The sequence below is a fragment of the Nerophis lumbriciformis genome, linkage group LG12, assembly GCF_033978685.3.
Source record: "Nerophis lumbriciformis linkage group LG12, RoL_Nlum_v2.1, whole genome shotgun sequence".
NCBI classification, from domain to species: domain Eukaryota; kingdom Metazoa; phylum Chordata; class Actinopteri; order Syngnathiformes; family Syngnathidae; genus Nerophis; species Nerophis lumbriciformis.
Genome location: NC_084559.2, coordinates 32,353,873 through 32,374,787, shown reverse-complemented (window position 1 = coordinate 32,374,787; position 20,915 = coordinate 32,353,873). Strand labels below are relative to the sequence as shown.

General features: G+C 36.7%; 1 protein-coding gene across 3 annotated transcripts in view; it reads left to right on the top strand.

Annotated features, from left to right (window-relative positions):
• sgsm1a (small G protein signaling modulator 1a) overlaps nt 1–20,915 on the top strand; it is a 68,561-nt gene that overhangs the window by 18,565 nt on the left and 29,081 nt on the right. For all 3 annotated transcript variants that reach the window (XM_061986379.1, XM_061986377.1, XM_061986378.1), the window contains exons 3-6: nt 2,234–2,309; nt 16,588–16,750; nt 16,849–17,001; nt 17,108–17,175. In XM_061986379.1, the coding sequence (XP_061842363.1) occupies nt 2,234–2,309; nt 16,588–16,750; nt 16,849–17,001; nt 17,108–17,175 (460 nt within the window). The remainder of the gene's footprint in view (nt 1–2,233; nt 2,310–16,587; nt 16,751–16,848; nt 17,002–17,107; nt 17,176–20,915) is intronic.

Sequence of the window (20,915 nt, the reverse complement as noted above, 5' to 3'; positions counted from 1 at the left end):
CCTTCAGGGTGCACTGAGTTGAGGAGCTTCATTCATCATGCTGCTGCAACACACATTAATCCATCTGTCACATCTACACATTGGTTTATCTGGGAATTTGATTGTAAATAGAAATAGAGAAGTCAAGATGGCATTTTGCTTACAGTTTGCTTACCCTTTAAATTGTCTTCATAGATAATCAGTGATACTAAAAGGAGCAGGGACCTCTGACACAACTGAGCCATCTTGAGGTTATTAGTTGAAGGACTGCTCTCATTTGAGTTTGTCTCAGAGAAGAATGGAACTTATTGATGTACGGTCATGGCGGAACTTATGTACTGTGCAACACGTGTCGTCTCCATAGCAACCTGCAGGCTGTCTGTGCATGGACACTTTGCTGCATGCATATGTCTAAGACTTGATCGGTAAGACATATGAGAAAATACAGCTGCCATAATTCAATGAGTGCTCATAATCAGGCTGGTAAATTAATCATGGTTGATGCATTTCTGTTGATGCTTTAGATACCAGTGATGTTGATGCAAAAAAAGAAAGAAAATATGCGTCATGTCTACTGATTATACACTTGTGAATTTTTTTAAATATATTTTATATTACCTGACATACCAGATTGTTTGTTTTACACTTAAAAAACAAACACTGTTTACGTCATATGATCAAACCATGATTACTGGTTAATAATTACATTTATGAGCCTCTGATGGATTCAGCAATATTGGATTTACAGGATTTTGGTGTCAGTCTGATAAAAAGCCCCCAAAGCATCCGCGCCGTTCACAATTATCTGTCTATGAATAGATGCGTAATTTATACAGACCACCTAGTGTTTCAACATATAGCTTGCATGAGTGTACTGCCTCACAGTCAGTCAGTAAAAGGTCAACAATACCATTTGATTTGTAAAATGTAGTCATGGTAGACTATGAATATTTTCTGATTTGACAGCCAACTGATAGGATAGGATATTTTGAGCTGAACTGGCTTGCAAGACAATCAATACAGATAGATTGTTAAAAGAGATAGGGATGGAGGAACAGAGTGAACATTTTAGAGTGTATAAAGTGAAATGAACATTGTGTGATAAGTTTATTGTGGCCGGGTTTTGTTGAAATTACAGCTGCTTATGCATCTCTGTGCCTAGGTTCATATTCCACATCACGACTGAGGAACGGTGCTCGCTCAGGGACACGTCGCCATGGCGATTGATTTATTAGGTCTTCTTAACTAGTGTTCCTTAGCTGTTGTCAGGACAGCAGGGAGACGGTACATCCCTATGACGACCAATTATGAGCGTTGCCTTGTGAGCATGCGTATCAAACCTTGTTTTTTTTCCTCAACTTGGCTAGAAAGGATGTCATGAGGCTTTGATCTAAAATAATCAATTTCTCCTCCTGAAAGTAGAAGAGAGTTAGCATGGACACTTTGCGACACTACATGCTTGGGATGCACTATTTATTAATTTTTTTTACATATTTCCTGAACTTTGTGCTTTTCAAGACCGATACTAATGGATAATTTATCTATATCTATTATTATTTTAAATGTAGAATTAACTGTAGTTTGTGCACAACTTTCTCTGCAGATGGCTTTGGGGCAATCTTTAAAAACATTGTCATAGTGATACTGCCATTTTAAGTGGGTTTAATGTAAAAAAGCTAGATTTGTTTCCCCTCCTCATGGAATGTTTGCAAAACCTTTGGCGCAAATAGCACGCAAATAATCTTCCTGTGAAACAGTGAAGTCCCGTATGTTTGTTTACAAACGTTTGTACAATGAGCTGCACACGAGTTTTTTTTTACTTTATTATTATTGTTATTATTATTATTATTTTTATCAGAGCTATCTTTTATTGTTATCAGATATATAGGCATGGTGTCATAATTTCTTATATCGGCCTGATAATTATCTGTTCAATATTTATTGTGCACTCCTAAATATATGTATGCCTATACCTCTTCAAATCCAAGGACATATCCATTTGAGTGAGATCTGTTGACTCATGAAGCAACTTTGCACCCATCCCACTCACTTTTATATACTTGAACGTTTCAACCACAGATATACCCTAAAGTGTACCATTTTTCTACTTTCTGTTTTTTTCTTTCTTTCAAGGCACCCATGTAGTTATTTTTAAATGTATTTATTGCTCGCTTAACAAGCCCCTCAGAGACTGTGTGTGCAGCTGTGGCATATTAATGAGTGAGTCATCCAGCATCTGCCTTGTCATTGACAGGTGAAGCAGATTATGGAGGAAGCAGTCACCAGGAAATTTGTTCATGAAGACAGCAGCCATATTGTTTCCTTTTGTGGTGAGTAAGCTTGATCACACACAGGATTATTAAGCCTGCAAGGCAGAGGTCCTTCTATTCGCAATCATGAAACCTCTAATTGTATACAAGTGCAAAAATAAGTTATTCACGGTTAATTTTGAAACATCTTAATAAATCACTTGGCTTTAACGTTAATGACGCACCTAATTCCGCTAACTTGCAAAGGTTCATAATTGCTAGACAAGTGTGAAAAGAAGTTAACCTCAATAAAACAACAAAATACTTTACCCTAACTTTCATGCACCCCTGGTTAGGCTGGTCCTTCAGAATAATTGTTGCAAGTAAATCACAAAATGGCAAAGAAAAAAACACACACACACACACACACACACACACACACACACACACACACACACACACACACACACACACACACACACACACACACACACACACACACACACAGTTATTGATGGTTTACTGAGGACTCTCGAATTACTCACCCATCGTGCGACATCATGCATTCAACGTTTTCTGCGACATCATGCATTCAACGTTTCTGCAACTTGAGAGGTGTATGTTCCCTGGACATTTTGTCCAAATTCCCATTTGTATGATCTCAGGAGTTAAAAAAAAATTAGAACTATCGTGGTATCTCAGCTTACAAGTGCCTCACTTTACAAATATGTATATACATTTTTTCCAAATTATTTTATTGAATTTTGCAGACAGTGCAGTATAGTGTCTCATGGCAACAAGATGAGACATCTGCACATTTTAAGATATGAAGCATAATAAACCCAAGATCAATTACAAACCTTCATACCCTTTCAGCACTGACCCACTCAGTTCCCAAAGTAATGGTCCCTGAGTGTCTGTATCAGATACAAAAACACAAGAATATATGCAAACATATATTCAATCTAACAAAGTATATTAAAAATAAATAAATAAATAAATAAATAAATAAATTAAAATTAAAATAAAAAAAATATTATAAAAAAATATAAAATATGTAGTAAAAGATAATAAAATAAAAGTAAATAAAATAAGTAAATAAACACAAGGAATGGGGGGCTGGGGGGATCTTACTCCAACGGTTGACTCTAAATTCTGTCACTCACATCGCTTGGGGTGATGACACGCTTGTCCCTAATAACATCTAGGAGGGGGCCCCAAGTTTTATGGAAAGATGTCACAGATCCTTTCTGTGAAAACCTAAGCTTCTCCAATTGTAGACACTGCAAAAACATCTTGTATCCAACTGTTATGACTTGGCGGAGACGCAAGTTTCCTTTTAAAAAGAATTGTGCGCCTAGCCAACAGAGTTGTTAACGCAATGACATGGCGAGCGGTTGCAGGCAAACCGTCCATCAGCGGAATGACTAAAAGAGCAGTCAGCAGATTAGGTGTTATGGTCATATCGAGAGCCTGCCTGAGAGTGTCAAATATAGCAGACCAAAAACCTGAGAGTTTTGGGCACATCCACCTTACAAATATTTTGAGATGCGAGCCTTCTCTTCGTTAATTTTTGGCTTTAAGTTGTGAGCAAACATTTGAGCTAAGAGCCAGCCAAGGGTGTTCAAATTAATTTCTAAAGAGCGGACATTTATGCATGAAAATATGGACAAGCTGCTCTTGGTGTGGTTAAAGGAGAAGCAGCTCTTAGAAGATACCGTTGAAGTCCGCTATCCAAGGTAAATGCTGTACATTATTATTGCATTACTTAATAAAACTTCTGTATTTGTTGGTAGCTCGTTCTATTCAGTGGCAGCTGCTGGTCTTTCAAGTAGGGGAAACTCATTTTCAGCTACTTTCTAAACACAAGTAATCTCCAATAACAGATAAGTGTATAATGATGACAGATTTTACAAAGAAAACGTCACCTTAAGGATTGGATAATTCTCCATATTAACTCGGAACAATGGAATTAAGTTTAATAAAACATTTTGGCAGGGGGTTCTATTTCAAGACCGCTGTTTTGCTCATTTTCCTGTCAATCAAAAAGGGATTCAGCCACAGACAGACCATTCTGTCATCATGCGGAAGCTCAGCATCCAGGCCAGCAAAGCCAAGCCCACTTTTTATTTTCCTTTTGGAGACGCTCGGCGTCCGATGGGCAGGACAAAGTTGAGCATTTGTCCAATAGCTGTCTAGTCTGGCTGCAGTGGAACAACCCACTCTATGCTCCCCCATTGAAGTCAATGGGCGCTTACCTTCAACACTGTTTAAAGCACTGTGACACTAGCACAACGAATGAGAATTAAGTTGCGTCAGCTGTCGTGAAACTAACTGATTCTACACAAAAGTTGAATGCATTCAAGCGCACAATTATTCAATAATAACAAATAGTAATAACAAAAATGTGAACAAAAAAGTACATATTTGATCGCTTTTTTTTACATTAAAGGGGAGGCTGAGCTTCTCTTGCAGTCTTTCAGCAATCACCGCTGATTCTATTGTATTATGTGTATGAACAGTATATATTTTAACACAATATTGGTTATCAAGAAGTTGTTGTTTTTTTCTTAAAAACAGTCCCTCCGGGATTTTGCTGGCTTTTTCTGTGATTGTGGCGGCCTAAAATGCCTAAATTCGCAGCAGCTCTTTCATCAAATTGTGGCTAAAGATGTGATGTTCTTAGGCCTTTAACTTTGAATCAATTTATGATGTTGTAAAATTGTTATCAATTTTTAAGTGTTCCTTGTAAGTTCAACATCAAAAAGCACAGGATTTTAACAGAAGTTGAAAAACAAGTACAGTACTGATGTTTTACTCCTTCTATGTCGCACAGCCTTAAAGCCCCGCTTAAGAATTTTCAGTTTTGGTTGATTTTGGCAGTGCCAGTGGACCAAAGCGGTGGTGTTTTGCCAAAAGGGAAACCACATTCCCATGAAGACTAGCGCATATAGCGTCAAACTGACATGATGTCCGCTAGGATATTGGCACAAATATTACGTCTCTAATGGCTATGCTGACGTTAAATAGCAGACACTATCAAGAAATGATTTTGGATTGCACTACAAACATGACGCTGCTACCAAGAATGTGTTGGGGCAGATGGAGGCGTTCACATCGACTTCTGTCTTTTTAATGAATGGGGAAAGGGAGATTTGTAGTTTTTTGTGTGGCAGGATTCCTGCCACCCTACTCAAAGTTGCTTAGTGCCAGTGAAAGAGATACAAACCACCTCAGGCCATGACAGAGGTGTCATTCAACTAGTTGTAAGTCCATGTATCATCCCAAAAGTTATGAAAATATTTTATGAAGGATGGATGGTTGAAAAGTTACTTACTGCTGCTTTAAAAGTAGAAACAAGGTAGAAGTAAAAGCTCATATTCAAATCTCATTGTCAAATTACTGTACTGTTTTAATTAACCCTTGCATAATTTGCAAGGGTTGGTTGAATGTACGTGATTTGGTGCAGTCATAACATCGCAAACCTCTGGAGGGACTGTTAAAAGTATGTTGCATGTTAAAATGGTGGTGTTTTTTAGGAACCGAGAACGGATTAATGGCATTTTAATGGGTAAGATTTATTTGAGGTGTTAACATTTTGGATTAAGAGCGTGGCCTTGTATATCAAGGCACCACTGTATAGTGTTATAAATATTATTATGTGGGCTATCAACAATAAAAACATGTGGACGGCAGTAACTAAATTATTTCATCAAGACAAGCCAAACCTTTCTGTTTTGACACTGACGGAAGCATAAAAGACCAGCAAGATGGAGCAAGATGACCCAGCTGGCCCGATAGATGGATTTGATCAAAAAGCCAACAATGATGCAACAGTCAAACACGATTTGCCAGGAGTTTCAATTTCACCAGAGCTTTAGGTACTGTGTCAACGCTGTGTCACACTGCGCTATAAAAGCTTGTGACGTTAACCTATAAAGCAATGACATGACGGCTGCATGATACCTAGCAGCGTCATAAATAAGCAGTTAGCCGTATGGAATATTTAAACACCAAGTCACACCTGAAAGTGCCTCTAGGTCACGTAGATGCAACACAGCAATTGTAAGAAAAAACTAGCTCAGTGGGAACACAAAAATTAAAATTTAAACAAAAATAAGAAGGCAGGTTGGCTTAGAAGCATGGCTGGTGGCTTGTGGAGACTTGCTAAAAGCACACCTATAGGCAAAATACGGTCAGTGGGACGCATACGGCCCATTAAGATTTTCAATCCGGCCTGCTGGACGTTTCAAAATAATATTCTTAGACCTTTAACATCAAAACTGTTGCCGCCATTATGATGTGAAGTGCTGCATTCAAATTACCGTAGGTCTTGAACTATAGAAAATATTTAAATGGTTGGAATCTGCGCTTTTGAGTGATGTATGGGTTATTACGGTAATCTACGTCGGAGCCGCTTGAGGCAGTCGAGGCACAGAGCAAAGTGGGCTGGGTTTGTTTACAGAGCGGCCGGCCCAAGAGTGACGGGTGTCAGGGACAGACACGGAAGCAGATTTTTACAACAAAATTCTGTAAAAAAGTGATTTTATATCAGATTGTTGGTGTTTTTTTTATCATTTTGCATTCATATTTCACTGGGTTTGTTGCATTTTTGTTGTGTTTTGCTTCATTGTAAAAGATGTTGACTGAAGAGTTGGTCAGGGAAGTGAAAGAGGAGCGATGTTCATATGTTCTTAATAGTCAGTGTTTTATGGTTCATAGGTAATATTGCAAATCCCACATTCTTTATTTTCTCATTCAGTAAAAAAAATTGAAATTCCTTTCCGTTTTTTTAGGTGGTTTGTCATAACGTTTTTCGCATTCAATCAGACATTTTTGTGAGTTTTTGTATTAGTGTTCCTGAAAAAAGGGACCCGAGCACACATACTGTACAGCAGATTAATTTATATATATATATATATTTATTTATTTATTTATTTATTTATACACACCGGCCCCAGACAAAAAATGTTCTCACAATGTGGCCCCAAATCTGCGCTAAAGGAATATACACAAGTCTATAAAGCAAGAAAACAAAAGGCTGAGTCAGAACAATTTAGAATATGAACAACAACGGGGTCCAAAACTGACATATAGCGTAGCAGAAAACACATGAAATGATCCAGCGATTAGCGAATGTTGCAGCTCACTTTAAATAGTGCTGTTTACTAATTTCACACGTCTGCCCCAGCAGTGCAAATTAAGCGGCTTCCAAAACAGGAAATGGAAATATCCAAATCAAGAGTCTGACAGGAAATAATACACAATAACAGAAAACGAGACTATTAATCCAGACATTTTTACATTATGGTGTGTATAATATTTTTGCTTGATTTAAAATCTTCATTTGATTTGGAGCTGTTAATAAATATACAATCTGGTAAATATATAGAGTTGTGCCTTGTCACTAATATTTCTTTAGGACAATACAGTGATAATGAGCATATTTCAAGCACAGGGTGTGATGGACCCCAGGAAGACGAGTGACTATGTCCGTCCGACTCCACCCTAATGTAGTTAAACAGGCGTATTAATTAATTTAAAAGGTACAGATATGTTCTAAATCTACAAAATTAAACATTTCAATGATGTACTTTTTGAAATCTATGACCCTAGTTGTAAGATATCAATAGCCTGATGTTTTGATATCCATAAAACAGTTGGTTTATTTCTGCTTTGGAAGGATACACACTGCCAAGCTCTATTGCAATTAATGTTAGTAATTACTTCTGAGCTTATCCTGCACCCATATGTCAAAGTGGCACATGTGAAAAGGGCTTGTTGTACTGACTTTTGACAAATCTATAGCACTTCTCTGTGTAGATGACGGTTGTTTTTACTGGCACTCAGTCTCGTTATTTGGACAGTGTATTCTTGGGTCTGTCATATATTATCTAATAGGGTTGTCGGAAAAAATCGATTCGAATTCGAATCGCGATTCTCACGTTGTGCGATTCAGAATCGATTCTCTTTTTTTTTTAAATCGATTTTTATTTTTTTATTTTTTTATTAATCAATCCAACAAAACAATACACAGCAATACCATAACAATGCAATCCAATTCCAAAACCAAACCCGACCCAGCAACACTCAGAACTGCAATAAACAGAGCAATTGAGAGGAGACACAAACACGACACAGAACAAACCAAAAGTAGTGAAACAAAAATGAATATGATCAACAACAGTATCAATGTTAATTACAATTTCAACATAGCAGTGATTAAAAATCCCTCATTGACATTATCATTAGACATTTATAAAAAATAAAAAAAAATGAACAATTGTGTCACAGTGGCTTACACTTGCATCGCATCTCATAAGCTTGACAACACATTGTGTCCAATATTTTCACAAAGATAAAATAAGTCATATTATTGGTTCATTTAATAGTTAAAACAAATTTACATTACTGCAATCAGTTGATAAAACATTGTCCTTTACAATTATAAAAGCTTTTTACAAAAATCTACTACTCTGCTTGCATTTCAGCAGACTAGGGTAGATCCTGCTGAAATCCTATGTATTGAATAAATAGAGAATCGTTTTGAATCGGGAAAATATCGTTTTTGAATTGAGAATCGCGTTGAATCGAAAAAAATCGATTTTGAATCGAATCGTGACCCCAAGAATCGATATTGAATCGAATAGTGGGACACCCAAAGATTCGCAGCCCTATTATCTAACGTCTGCTACATCTAATACACAATTTGACAAGGTATGTATTCATCTTAACATCAAAAAGTCTATAGAATTAAATGTTAAAAAAGCTTTGCTGATCAGTTTATTTGAAAGATAAGAATTTGTTATACTGTATAAAGCACAGTGAATGAGCTGCAACAATACAGCCTTTTAATTGGAGATCTTTAGTAGGGTCCAACATTTGTTTTAACTTAAAGTACAGTCTGCATTTAACACATTTGCAAGTGTGTTAGTGTCTAACAAAAGGCTTTTAAAGTGTTTTTTTGTTTTCAGCAAATGGTGCCAGAGAAGCATGGTATTATTATCGTGCGTGTGGGAGAGACGATGACGGTGTGCAAACTGTTTGGTTCAAACCAAACATGATTTATTTGTGGAGTTCACACTGAGTCATTTGAAGCTTAGGCTGCACGAGCTGATATGTTTACTACAGTGGACCTTCTAAGTGCCCTCCAATTGACTAGGTAACTGTCCAGGGTGTATGCCTTCTCTCAGTCAGTTAGAAAAGGGCTCCAGTTTCCACGTTAAGGTCGATTACAATTGATTTTGTGACGCTTGTTGACCTTTGTTCATATTTCAAGTTAATTCACGTCATGATGTTGCCATCTGACGAGCATCAATAGTAATGTTTTGACATTTTTAGCTGCCATTCAAGTACAGACGTAGTTAATGAACCACTGTTAAAACCATACAATAAACTTACAATATCTAAACATGTGTGGTGATGATGACAGATGGAAAATGAAGTCATTTCATGGAAGCAGTGATTGATCACTTAGCCATATTACACGAAGCAGCGTGGACAAACATGGGTGCACTATAACAATTGGGTAGTTCCTTTGCATAACAGGTCAGTGTTTCCCATACGTTTATTTATTTATTTGATGCGGCCTGCCCATCTGCCAGAGAATAAGAAGACAGAGCAGGAGGGATCAGTATTGTTAAGTTAGCGGGTAATCAGACTCCCAAATTATACTTTTTTTTTTAAAGCGACAAATCTACTGAATACACCAGTCGCTTCATCTAGTGCAGTGGTTCTTAACCTGGGTTCGATCGAACCCTAGGGGTTCGGCGAAGCTTCCGCTGCGGAGGTCAAGACACACCCGACTCATCGTGTAAATAAAAACTTCTCCCTATCGGCGTAATATGGATACCTACAACAATGTTCCCTTTAATTTTCTATATGCGTGAGCAAACGCAAAAACTCCTTGAGCATTCAGTGGAGCATTCAGTGGAGCACATGTGAGCGACGTCAGACGTGCACATGCACTGTGGCCACACCTGCAGCACACCTGTCCCAAACCTGACTAAATAACAAGTTAAATGTTTTATTATTATAATCAAATGACAGAAGTCATTTCCATGATATTATTTTCTAGTATAAGTGTTTTGGCCCACTTACAATGACAATCACAAAAAATATTGTTTTTTAAGAGCTGTGTACTAGTATTGTATGTCTGGGTGGGGTTCCTGCTTTGGAAATAATTTGTACTCCTTTCATATATCGCATTTAGTTATTCACATGTTGCACAATAAGATGTAAACATGGGATCAGTTATTGCTAAGAAAGCCCTGGAATTTTTTTATACCATTTGTTCCAACATATCTTTGCGAGCAATCCTTTTCTAGGATGCTGGACAAAAAAACGAAGAAAAGGAACATACTTTGCTGTGAAAATGACATGAGAGTGGCACTTGCCAAGGTGAAGCCACGCATATCTAAACTGGTCTCTCAAAGGCAACAGCAGAAGTCACACTGATTTGCAGGTGTGTAATTTGTTGTGAGTTCATGCACTGTGTTGGTTTTGTTCTTTGAACAAGGGGATGTTCATGCACGGTTCATTTTGTGCACCAGCAAAAAAACATATAACTTTGTCTTGAATTTGAAAAAAAGCAACATTTTATTTTTCACTAAAGAAGGGTTCGGTGAATGCGCATATTAAACTGGTGGGGTTCGGTACCTCCAACAAGGTTAAGAACCACTGATCTAGTGGTACCCCAAAGCTAAAAAAGCATTGCATTGTGTTTATGCCCTATTCATTATTTTTTTTCACAGTCTTTTGTTTTTTTAAAAGTGGCCCATGACCACCATCATTCTATCTTAATTTTCTACATTGCTTGTTTTTCCATTTGTGCTTTGGTGGTTGCTTTGCTTATTCTTCGATTTTGTTAAATCACAATTGTTTTTGGAGCTTCTGAGAATGGAGGACATCAATGCCTGTTATTTTTCTATATTTATGTGAGGGTTCTGTTACTGGAAAAAAAAATATCTCTTCAGAATTAGAATTTGTTCAGGGTTGTACCAGCCTTTACTAACAAGCAGACAGACAAATCCCAGCAAATACATTACATCTTGGTGGAGGTAATTAATAGAAAGAAAAATTAAACTGTCATTTGTTCGATGTGGGTTCAGATCAGGGGATGTCGTTGTGGTTTGTGAAGCCCTTTTAGGCACTTGTTAATGAGGGCTATACAAATAAACTATGATTGATCCTCTGTCACTTCCTAACAGGCTGCAAGAGGGTTCGCTTTTTGCATCAGTGTCAGCAGCTGTGCACTTTTGTTTTACAGCGAAATTAAAAATAAACATAGTGAACAGACACACATACGTTTATCCTTGTACCATAACTGTAAGGTAACATAGTAGAAATGATTAGGATCAGCCCCAAAATTGAATAATTTTCCTGTTACGGACATTTCCTGAAAAATTACTGAAAATTTGCCCATAACTTTTTGAGTTATGTGGCTAACTAACGAACTGACAGGCAAACTCTGTGCTGGCAAAGGTTAAAAAAAATAAAAAAACATAAACAACGAGCAATATGGGAACGTGTTTAGTCTCTTTTAAAAATGCATGATGTACAATTATTTAAATTTGATGATAAAGTCATTATGTTATTTTAAACACTCAAATTTAGAATTTCCCCTTAATGTTGTGTGGTGACATAAAACAAGTAATGTGACTATCCTGAAGTCTTGTTTCTTACTAACTATTTTTTATATTTGTTCACTCATTTTTGACTCAGGTATCCATCCTGATTATCATTAAGTACTTATTTGCCTATGTAGGAGATCAATTTAAGTGAAAATGCAGAGAAACTAAGGTTTGATTTGGTCTCTAATAGCCTGTCAACTCGACATTGGTGTAAGACTATAATTGCACACTTACTACTCACATTGTAGGTGTTGTGGTAGCCAACTTCACAATAAAAAATGGTTAGAAATGAAAGTTATAATTTGCCTTATTCCCCAACAGATGTCAGAACAGATAGGACTTAGCTGCGGTCACTGTGACATTTAATTCAATCTAATACTTATTTCACACCAATGAACGCATTAGGGACAGGGAAAAAAAGGCGCTAAAAGGAAATGAAATTAACTAGCTTGAACGTTTTTCTGCAGATTGATATAAAATAATTTTTATAAGGTGTGAAGAATACACTGCCGCTATCCAATCTTATAAGAAATGAACTTATGGTATTGGATATGCTAATCTTCAAACTGCTCTCTTCACATGTCTTTTTACAGTTTTCCTGAGGTAATGATTGCGCGTCTCTTCAATTGAATGTGTTTTATATTTAATGCCGCAGGTTTTAGTTTTGTGTGTTAATGGTGTCATCAAGTTTATTTGCTCTCAGTATGTACAGTATGTTCCTTTAGATCTTTTAAAAGCCTAACATGTCCCTCTTGCCTCGACTGCCATTTACCTTAATGGATACCAAGCAGCTGGCGAAAACCACTTTCCATGCTCCGTTTTGTTGTCAGCCACCTTCCTCCTGCTCCTCTTGCCATCTCACAGTGTCTCTTGTTACTACCCTTTTTGGTTGTGGTCTGTGTAGGCTAGAATTGAGCAAATGGGAGAGGAGCTCATCCAACTCTCAGGGGACCAATTAGTTTCTAATATCATGGTTACTTTGATCAGCTGTGCAGTAGAAGACAGATCCATCTAGATGCAATAGATGGAGCATGGCATGAAAATAAATGATGTGACCAATGTTGAATGGCTTCAGGTTAAATTATTTAGGGTGGTATTATCGATACGCTGCATGGTTTTGCTTTTGGTTGAGAAACCGAACTGTCTGTCAGAAGCTATGCTCGGAAAAATGCACGGTTTTGTTGTTATAGATAAATGATTATGTCATCACCTAACTGTATGAATGTTATCTGAGGATAGTCCGCATCGATGATCATTTGCAGAGGCTTGCACTTTGTCTTGGCGTAATATGGACACTGTGCAAAGAGGCAAAGAAAAGATGAGATCAAGATTGATGCAGACTTGCTTATGAAGGCATATTTTGTGTGAACTGACACTTTCATTGGCGTCAATAAAGTTAACCCTTGCCTGGAGCCACTGTGGTTGCAGCGGCGGCATAGAAATGGACTGGTGCAGATTTAAATAGTGGCAGGATGCAGTAGATGAGGAGATATGTTTAAAGGATGCAGGATGATGGAAACATAGATTGTGATGCTGATGAGTCTCTGCCCCCCCCAACCGCTCGCTTTTGCCTCTCCAAAGCTTCATCGCTCTATCAACAGGGGTTGCCATGGGAACCACGGCCTTCCATGTGACCCCATGCGAACAGAGCCACAGGATTAGTCCTGAAGAGAACTCAAATGTCAACAGAGCTACAGGCGCTGCCACGTCGGCCTGCGAGCAGAGGGCGGTCTTCTTTTCTGCTTAGTCTAGTAATTGTGCAAGTGTGTTATCATGTGTCTGCCCCAGGATGTTGGATAAACTCCAAAGATGAATATGTGGATGCTACTAATTATAGTCGTCATTTTACAGCAAGAGAAAATACATGTAACGCTACAATTTAATAAACAACCAGACACATTATGGGTTATGTCCACAGTACACTTAAGACCTGATTTACTAAGATTCAAATACCATGCTCCAAACAGCGTGTGCAAACAATAAAATTACGTGTACAATTATTGAGCGTGTGATCTACTAAGACTGTGTGTACAATTGAAAAGTGGTGCAGACCGCCCTATTTAATTGAGATTGTTGTGTGTTCTATATGGGGCTTTCATCACAGAGACACTAGATGTTAGGTGTCAAAGTCAAGGCCCGCGGGCCAGATCCGGCCCGCGAGTGAATTATCTATGGCCCCCGGGATGATATTTGATTAGTATTACAACCGGCCCGCAGGCCACAGCCGCCTGCTGCTGTTTTGCACGCACCGATACTCCATCGCTAGGAATCTTCAAAATGGGGTCCCAGGTCCCACAGTAAATTTTTGGGGTCCAACTTTTTTGTAACCGTTTTGAAAACAAATGATAAATGTATGCATTATCCTGTTATATCTCACATTCTATATTGTGTTTTGGAAAAAGGTTGTCATAAACATTACTTAATTCATTTAAAAAATAATACAAAGGAAAAAACAAATTTTTATGCATACGTAAACTTATTTAGTTATAAACGTTCATTCACTTTCTTCTTTCATTCATGGATCTAAACTTTACCTCAGCCGGTATTTTTTCCCATATTTTTATTGTAATATTTTCAGAATGTGTTTGTTCTATTTTTGGCCAAAGTAAGACAAAGAAAACCATCTGAAGTTGTCTTTATTTTTTAGTTTTAATGCCATGATTTTAATAGTCCATCCCGCGTGTGCACAGATTTTTTCCCATGCGGCCCCTGAGCTAAAATGAGTTTGACACCCCTGCACTAGATCATTTACTGCACATCCATGCCATAATGCTCCTACTTGTTGTGTTTAGCTGTGTTTTTAAACAAGCAGCAGAAATGCGCCACGTTTTGTGGGCATTTTAAAAACAGGCCTGAGGTGCATCTACAATGAAAATGGGAGAGAGGATCGGCACTAACTGCAGATGTGAAGAAAAAAAATGCAAGAAAATGCATATTGTAAGACGTTTTTTCACATAGGAAATATGTGAATAATATATTTTCGATATGAAAAAAACATCAGCAGACACAAAATCGCATCAATTGAATTTGTTTTAATCATCCCCTATTACATTTTAGTATATCAGGTGGTATTAATGGTATTTTGTCATAAAAAAACAAAAAACAAACAGGAAATGAGGAAATTGCTTTGATATCATATTGTTTTCTAGGTCTCAAAATATGTTGCTTTTTAAACTATTATCAAAAATAAACTACTTTTACAATCAGTCACAACATTAAGACACTTGTGATTGGTGCCAGAAGCTAAAAAAAAAAACATGGATTGTTAATAATTAAGTGCTGTTGAATCTAAAGTCTTGTCCTAAAACCCACTTTTATTCTCTGGCTTTTAAATCGGCATGAGTCCTGTGGTCCTCAGTGTCTTTTGTTGTTTTATTCTATCTTATTGATTAGATTTTAATTGTTATATTTTAAATGCTTTTAATTTAATTACTTTTTATTGTTTCTTTTTATGTGTAACACTCTGGAAACAGTTCTGTTGTTAATAGAACAGAATGGGATTGCACTGGATTTGGATAAAATGGTTGATTATACTATATATACATATCATGTCTATATTTACTGTATATTACTGCATATGTTAGCTATTATGAAAGATTAACAACTATTTTAAAAGTGCATAAACCTTAATAATAATACCAAAAATATAATTTTAGGTCCATACTCCACTTGTTTAGTAAACATGTGTGTTGTAAATGTGTATTGAAAGCAAAGGATTTAGTTTGTGCTGTAAAATAACACTACTGTAAATGAGGCCTGTATTTCACGAAACAATATGTGTTTCAATTAATCTGCTGTTTTCATTCATTTATGATATCAAATCTGTGGAAAAGACATTGCATTAATGTTCATCCAGATCCCATGTAATGCTACAGTCGTACCTCAACTTACAAGTTTCATTCATTCTGTGACTGAGCTTTTATCTCAAAACACGTGTATCTCAAATCAACGTTGCCCATTGAAATTAATTTAAATCAATTTAACAGCACAATTTGTAACATGCCTTTTAAAAAGAAAAATGAACTTTTAGATAATATTAATTTGTATGAAAAGCAATACAATTAAATGTTCTCCAAACAACTACAGTAGTTTTATGAAGTATTGTAATAAAAATGTACAGTTTTTACCTACCTCCTTTGAGTTGTTTCTCCATCAAACACACCATCAGCAGCTTTTCTCTATTTTCATAGATAAATGTCCACCGTTTAGATATTATTTTAACATCTTTGGCTGGTGTTAGACTCATTTTGCTTCAGTATAGTGCAGACTAGCAGTACTACATTTGTATTGATTGGTCTTGTCGATTGCACACCTGGCCATTTTTTGATGATTTCTTTATTTATTTCAATCAAAACCATCCGCTTCTTCTTCTCAGTACTGCCCTTCACGCTCACTTTCTTCGTTCAAAAAGTTATGTTCATCTCTATCTGTAAGCTAGAGCCAGCGAGTAAGACCAGATGTTTTGGTTGGATCTTACGGGGTTCACTGTGACATTTGCTACGCCAACAAATGGAGGGAATGCTTGTTACTCAAACTTTTGCTTGCAATTTAAAGCTCAACAATTCGCTAAGACAGCCCTTATGTCAATTGTATTTTAAATAAAAACACTTACCATTAATATGAAGGTCTTCTGCACTCTTGTGACAAATCTAATAGCATCTGTTATTTCTATAGAAACATACAGTTGTGTTTGTACTTGTTATCAATCTGTGCTTGTGTCCAAACAGCTGCGGTGGAGGCGTGTGTTTTGCATGGGCTAAAACGTAGAGCAGCTGGCTTTCTTCGAAGCAACAAGATAGCTGCCTTGTTCATGAAGGTGGGCAAGAGCTTTGCCCCAGCTGAGGAGCTCTGCAAGAAGGCCCAAGAGCTGGATCAAGTCTTTGAGACTAAGTGAGAGATACCCAGAACATGCAATAAAAATGTATTGCTGTTCATTAATGTTGGTCTCTTTCGGTCATTTCTCTGCAACTTGTGATGTCTTCTTGCAGACGAAGCCAAAGCTTGCAAAGCCAAGATAGCTTGCGCAAAATGCCTCGTCTCCCCAGCCTCACTCCAAAGGCCAGCAAGAACCTCTGGATCCGGACAGCTCTCTTCGAGAAGGTGCTGGACAAGATCGTTCTCTACTTGGTAGAAAACAGCAGGTGCATTACAAAGAGGGAAATGTCATTAAACTCTGCGCGTGTGTGTGCAGGAACTCTTTGTCCTCTTTCTACTGACTCATTCCATTTCCCTTTATCTGTCTTCTAGTAAATATTACGAGAAAGAAGCTGTTCTAATGGACCCAGTAGATGGACCCATCCTTGCTTCTTTGTTGGGTAAATATTTGTGACTTTATAAGCTTGTGTCCCTCATACTAGAATTTTCAGACAAACATGGATTTGTCTCATTGTACATAGAAGTGTGGGACTTTGGTGGTCTTACAGTTAGTTTGTTTACTGGGATGCTCACTCGTCCTTTATTTAACTGCAAACTGTATCAGCTTTCAAAAAAACAAAAACAGTAGCTTTAATGTTTTGTCATCTTATCGAATTGAACACAGGCTGTGAAGATTATGTATTCAATGTGAGAGGTACCACTCCTGTTTATTTTTGTTGGCCAAACTGTTGGTGTTGTTAGAGAACGCTTGTTTATTAGACTTGATTTTCATTAGCCAAACTGTTTAGTATTTTATTTTGATATCAAAAAGTAAATACCATTTTACATTACTTGTGTTTTTTTAATTTTATAAACTTATTATTTAAAAAATAATGTAAATTCATGTGACATAGCATGTTGTTAATATGTTACGGTGTATAGTTAATTACCATACAACAAGTTTCTGCTCAAACTCTTAATGGATCTGTTCTGATACAGCATCTACATGTATTAAAAAATACCTCTATAAAAATGTAAAAATAGAGATAAAGGCATCATGTAATGAGAAAAAGATGACACATTGATACTTAACTATTAATGAACAAAAAAATAACATTTGTCTTTAAATATATGGATAACGTTTATCTATAGCCTTTTTATTTGATATTACAAATTACATGATGGTATTACGTTTACACCCCAACACTGTTTTACCTAAAATAATCAATAATCATGATTTCAATATTGGTAAAAAATAATCGTAATTATTATTTTCGCCATAATCGTGCAGCCCTATGTATAAGACTAGATCTCATACATGAACACTATTTTTATCTACATGGCCATCAGGTGCCACCTTGCAAAATTATTACATATGTTTTAATTTTTTTAATGTCTTATGTCCATAAAGTGCTATCTTGCACAATGTTCACATTTATTTATTTTTTTCTACCATATTACTTTGTTCATAATGTTTTTGTTGCTTTCATAAGCACATTCAATTTCTACTTGAGGTCCATGAACAGTGTTTTTATCTACAATAATGTTTCTTCTACAAAGGAAATAATTTTCAATGTGTTGTTTGTGGGTTGTGGGTTTTTTTTTGTAGTGGTTAAACGATTTCAGTATAAGTACTTCTTGAAAATTTTGAGCACATTTAGAAATACCGCGATAATAATGACAACCGTGATAATTTTGGTCACAATAACCTTTATAAGAAATGTTCATACCGTGACATCCCTTCCTGTTGTATTTACATCAGATGACTGCTGCTGGCTGGGATGAGATCGGCGTGGTTCAAAAACGCTCCAAACTGTATGTTTAAATGTTTCAGCATATTGCTCGTATGTCCTCCTCTTGATGAAATAGCAACCTTTTTTATTACAAGTTGCGCAATAGTTGCAATCTTTTTTTGTTAAATGTCGGCAAACTTTGGTGCATTTTTTTTCTGCCCGGGCACCGCCATGTTGCTGCCTGACGTCATTACGCAACATGCTACCTCACCCGCTGGAACCGTTAAGGTAATCGTTTGAAAAAATTGCAAAAATGTGTAGGAATTGATACACTGGATTCCCATCCATAGTGTTAATTGCACCGCTACTTTTAGGGAAGCCGAAAAGTATTAACAGCTCGGCAGGGTCGAAATTTGGATTTCAGAAGTGGGTGGGACATAACTGGCTTGCGTACGGGCCGGGGGCATGGTTTAAAGGAATCAGATCCATGTTTTGGTGTAATATAAATTGCAAATTGTTCAATACTTGTTTTTTGTATGAAATAACAACATTAACACAATGTAATAAATAACTTTACTTTGTTTTTTCAAGATTGCATTATCATTTTGTTAAATTTTTGTCTTGTATGAAAATCCAACCACATCCGTTGTGACAAAAGACTGATGCTTAAGCCATTGCGTTACTTGGAATTGTAAACACTTTAGCTCAGGGCTCTTCAACATTTTACAGGCCAAGGACCCCCAAACTGATGAAGCGATGGAGCGTGGACCCCTTACCTACCTACCTACCTAAATTGTGTTTTGAATTTTTTTTTTCCTATAAGTACCTTGTTATTGTGCAATACAAAGATATTCAAATAATATAGTATAATGCCGCTAATAGCTAGCTGAAAACTGGGCCGTTAATCGCTGGCTGACAACGGATGTGCTAAATGCTAGCTAAATACTATAGCGCTAATTGCTAGCTAGCAGCTTGAGCTGTTATTTACTACCTGACAACTGACGTGCTAATTGCTAGCCAACAACTGGCGTGTTGATTGCTAGCTGAGAACTGGTGCGCTAATCACTAGCTGGTAACTAGTGCGGTAATTGCTAGCAGACATCTAGAGTATTAACAGCTAGTAATCTTAAATGCTAACATGAATGCAACAATATTATGCAACTGCCATTCCTAAACGACACGGCATTGTGTTGCAAAATTGTTAATGTGTATTTAAAGACATCTAAATTTGCAAAACAAATATTTCATATTATATTTTTTAAGTCTAATCAACAAAAAACTTTTACGGACCCATGTTGAAAACCACTGCTCGAGCTGATATTTATATTTTAATTTTGTATTTTATTAGTTTATTATTTTATTTTTGTTATTAATTTTCGTCAACAATTTAAATACCTTTGAGTGGAGCACGAGACATCTCTTCTTTTGATTATTTTTTATTTGTCTCATTTGTTTGTGGTTCATATTGCCGTGCGGAGGCCAACTCCCTCTTATCTCGTATATAACCACTGATTGGTCAGCTGCTCCGTGCTGTCAATCATTATCACGTTGGCAGCCCCAGAAGGCCTATCAATGAACATGTGGGCAGTCTAAAGGGACAGGGTTCAGCCTTAGTGGCTGGTTCCCGCCTGACACTAGTGTTTGACTTGTCTACATTTAGTAGCGTAATATTATTTTTGGACCCACGATTGCCCCTGCAAACTTTTTTCCCACTTTTTTATTCGTATGAAACGATTTTAAAACTTTTTTTAATCAAACTTTGATTTAAATTGATGCATTTGTGTAGTAAAAAAATATGGGAAATACATTTAAAACTAGATGTATTTATAGGTGCAAAACAACAATTTTAACATCATTAAAACATACATTTATAAGGTTTCCTAATTAACTGGAATTCAAACCTAGTACCTCTGCTTTACAAAACAAGGACTATTGCTGTGCGCCGTGGAAGCCAGTGTGACTGTGTGATTTAAGTATTAATCTGACTTGTTTTTCCCACATCGATCTCATCTATTTTTTCAATCATCTGAGAGTTGTTTTTCTAATATTTTATCTCTCTCATAAATAGGGCTAACAAAACATAAGAAAAGTGTCTTAGTGCAGCCAAGTTTTACTTTACTGTAAAATACAACCACAACAATATTTTACTGTTAAATGGTTACTTCTTTTACAATGTAAAATTGAACATAGGTTCAAGGTTCAAAGAGTTTATTGTCATGTGCACTATAGAAACATATTTCATCTGTACAATGACATTCTGTCTTTGTTATCCACACTAGTGCCAAGTACAGGGACGAAAGAAAGTCATAATATTAAAAAGAAAAATTTAACCATCCATCCATCCATTTTCTACCGATTGTCCCTCTCAGGGTCGCGGGGGTGGCTGATGCCTATCCCATCTGCATTCGGGTGGAAGGCGGAGTACATCCTGGACAAGTCGCCACCTCGTCACAGGAAATATTTAACAT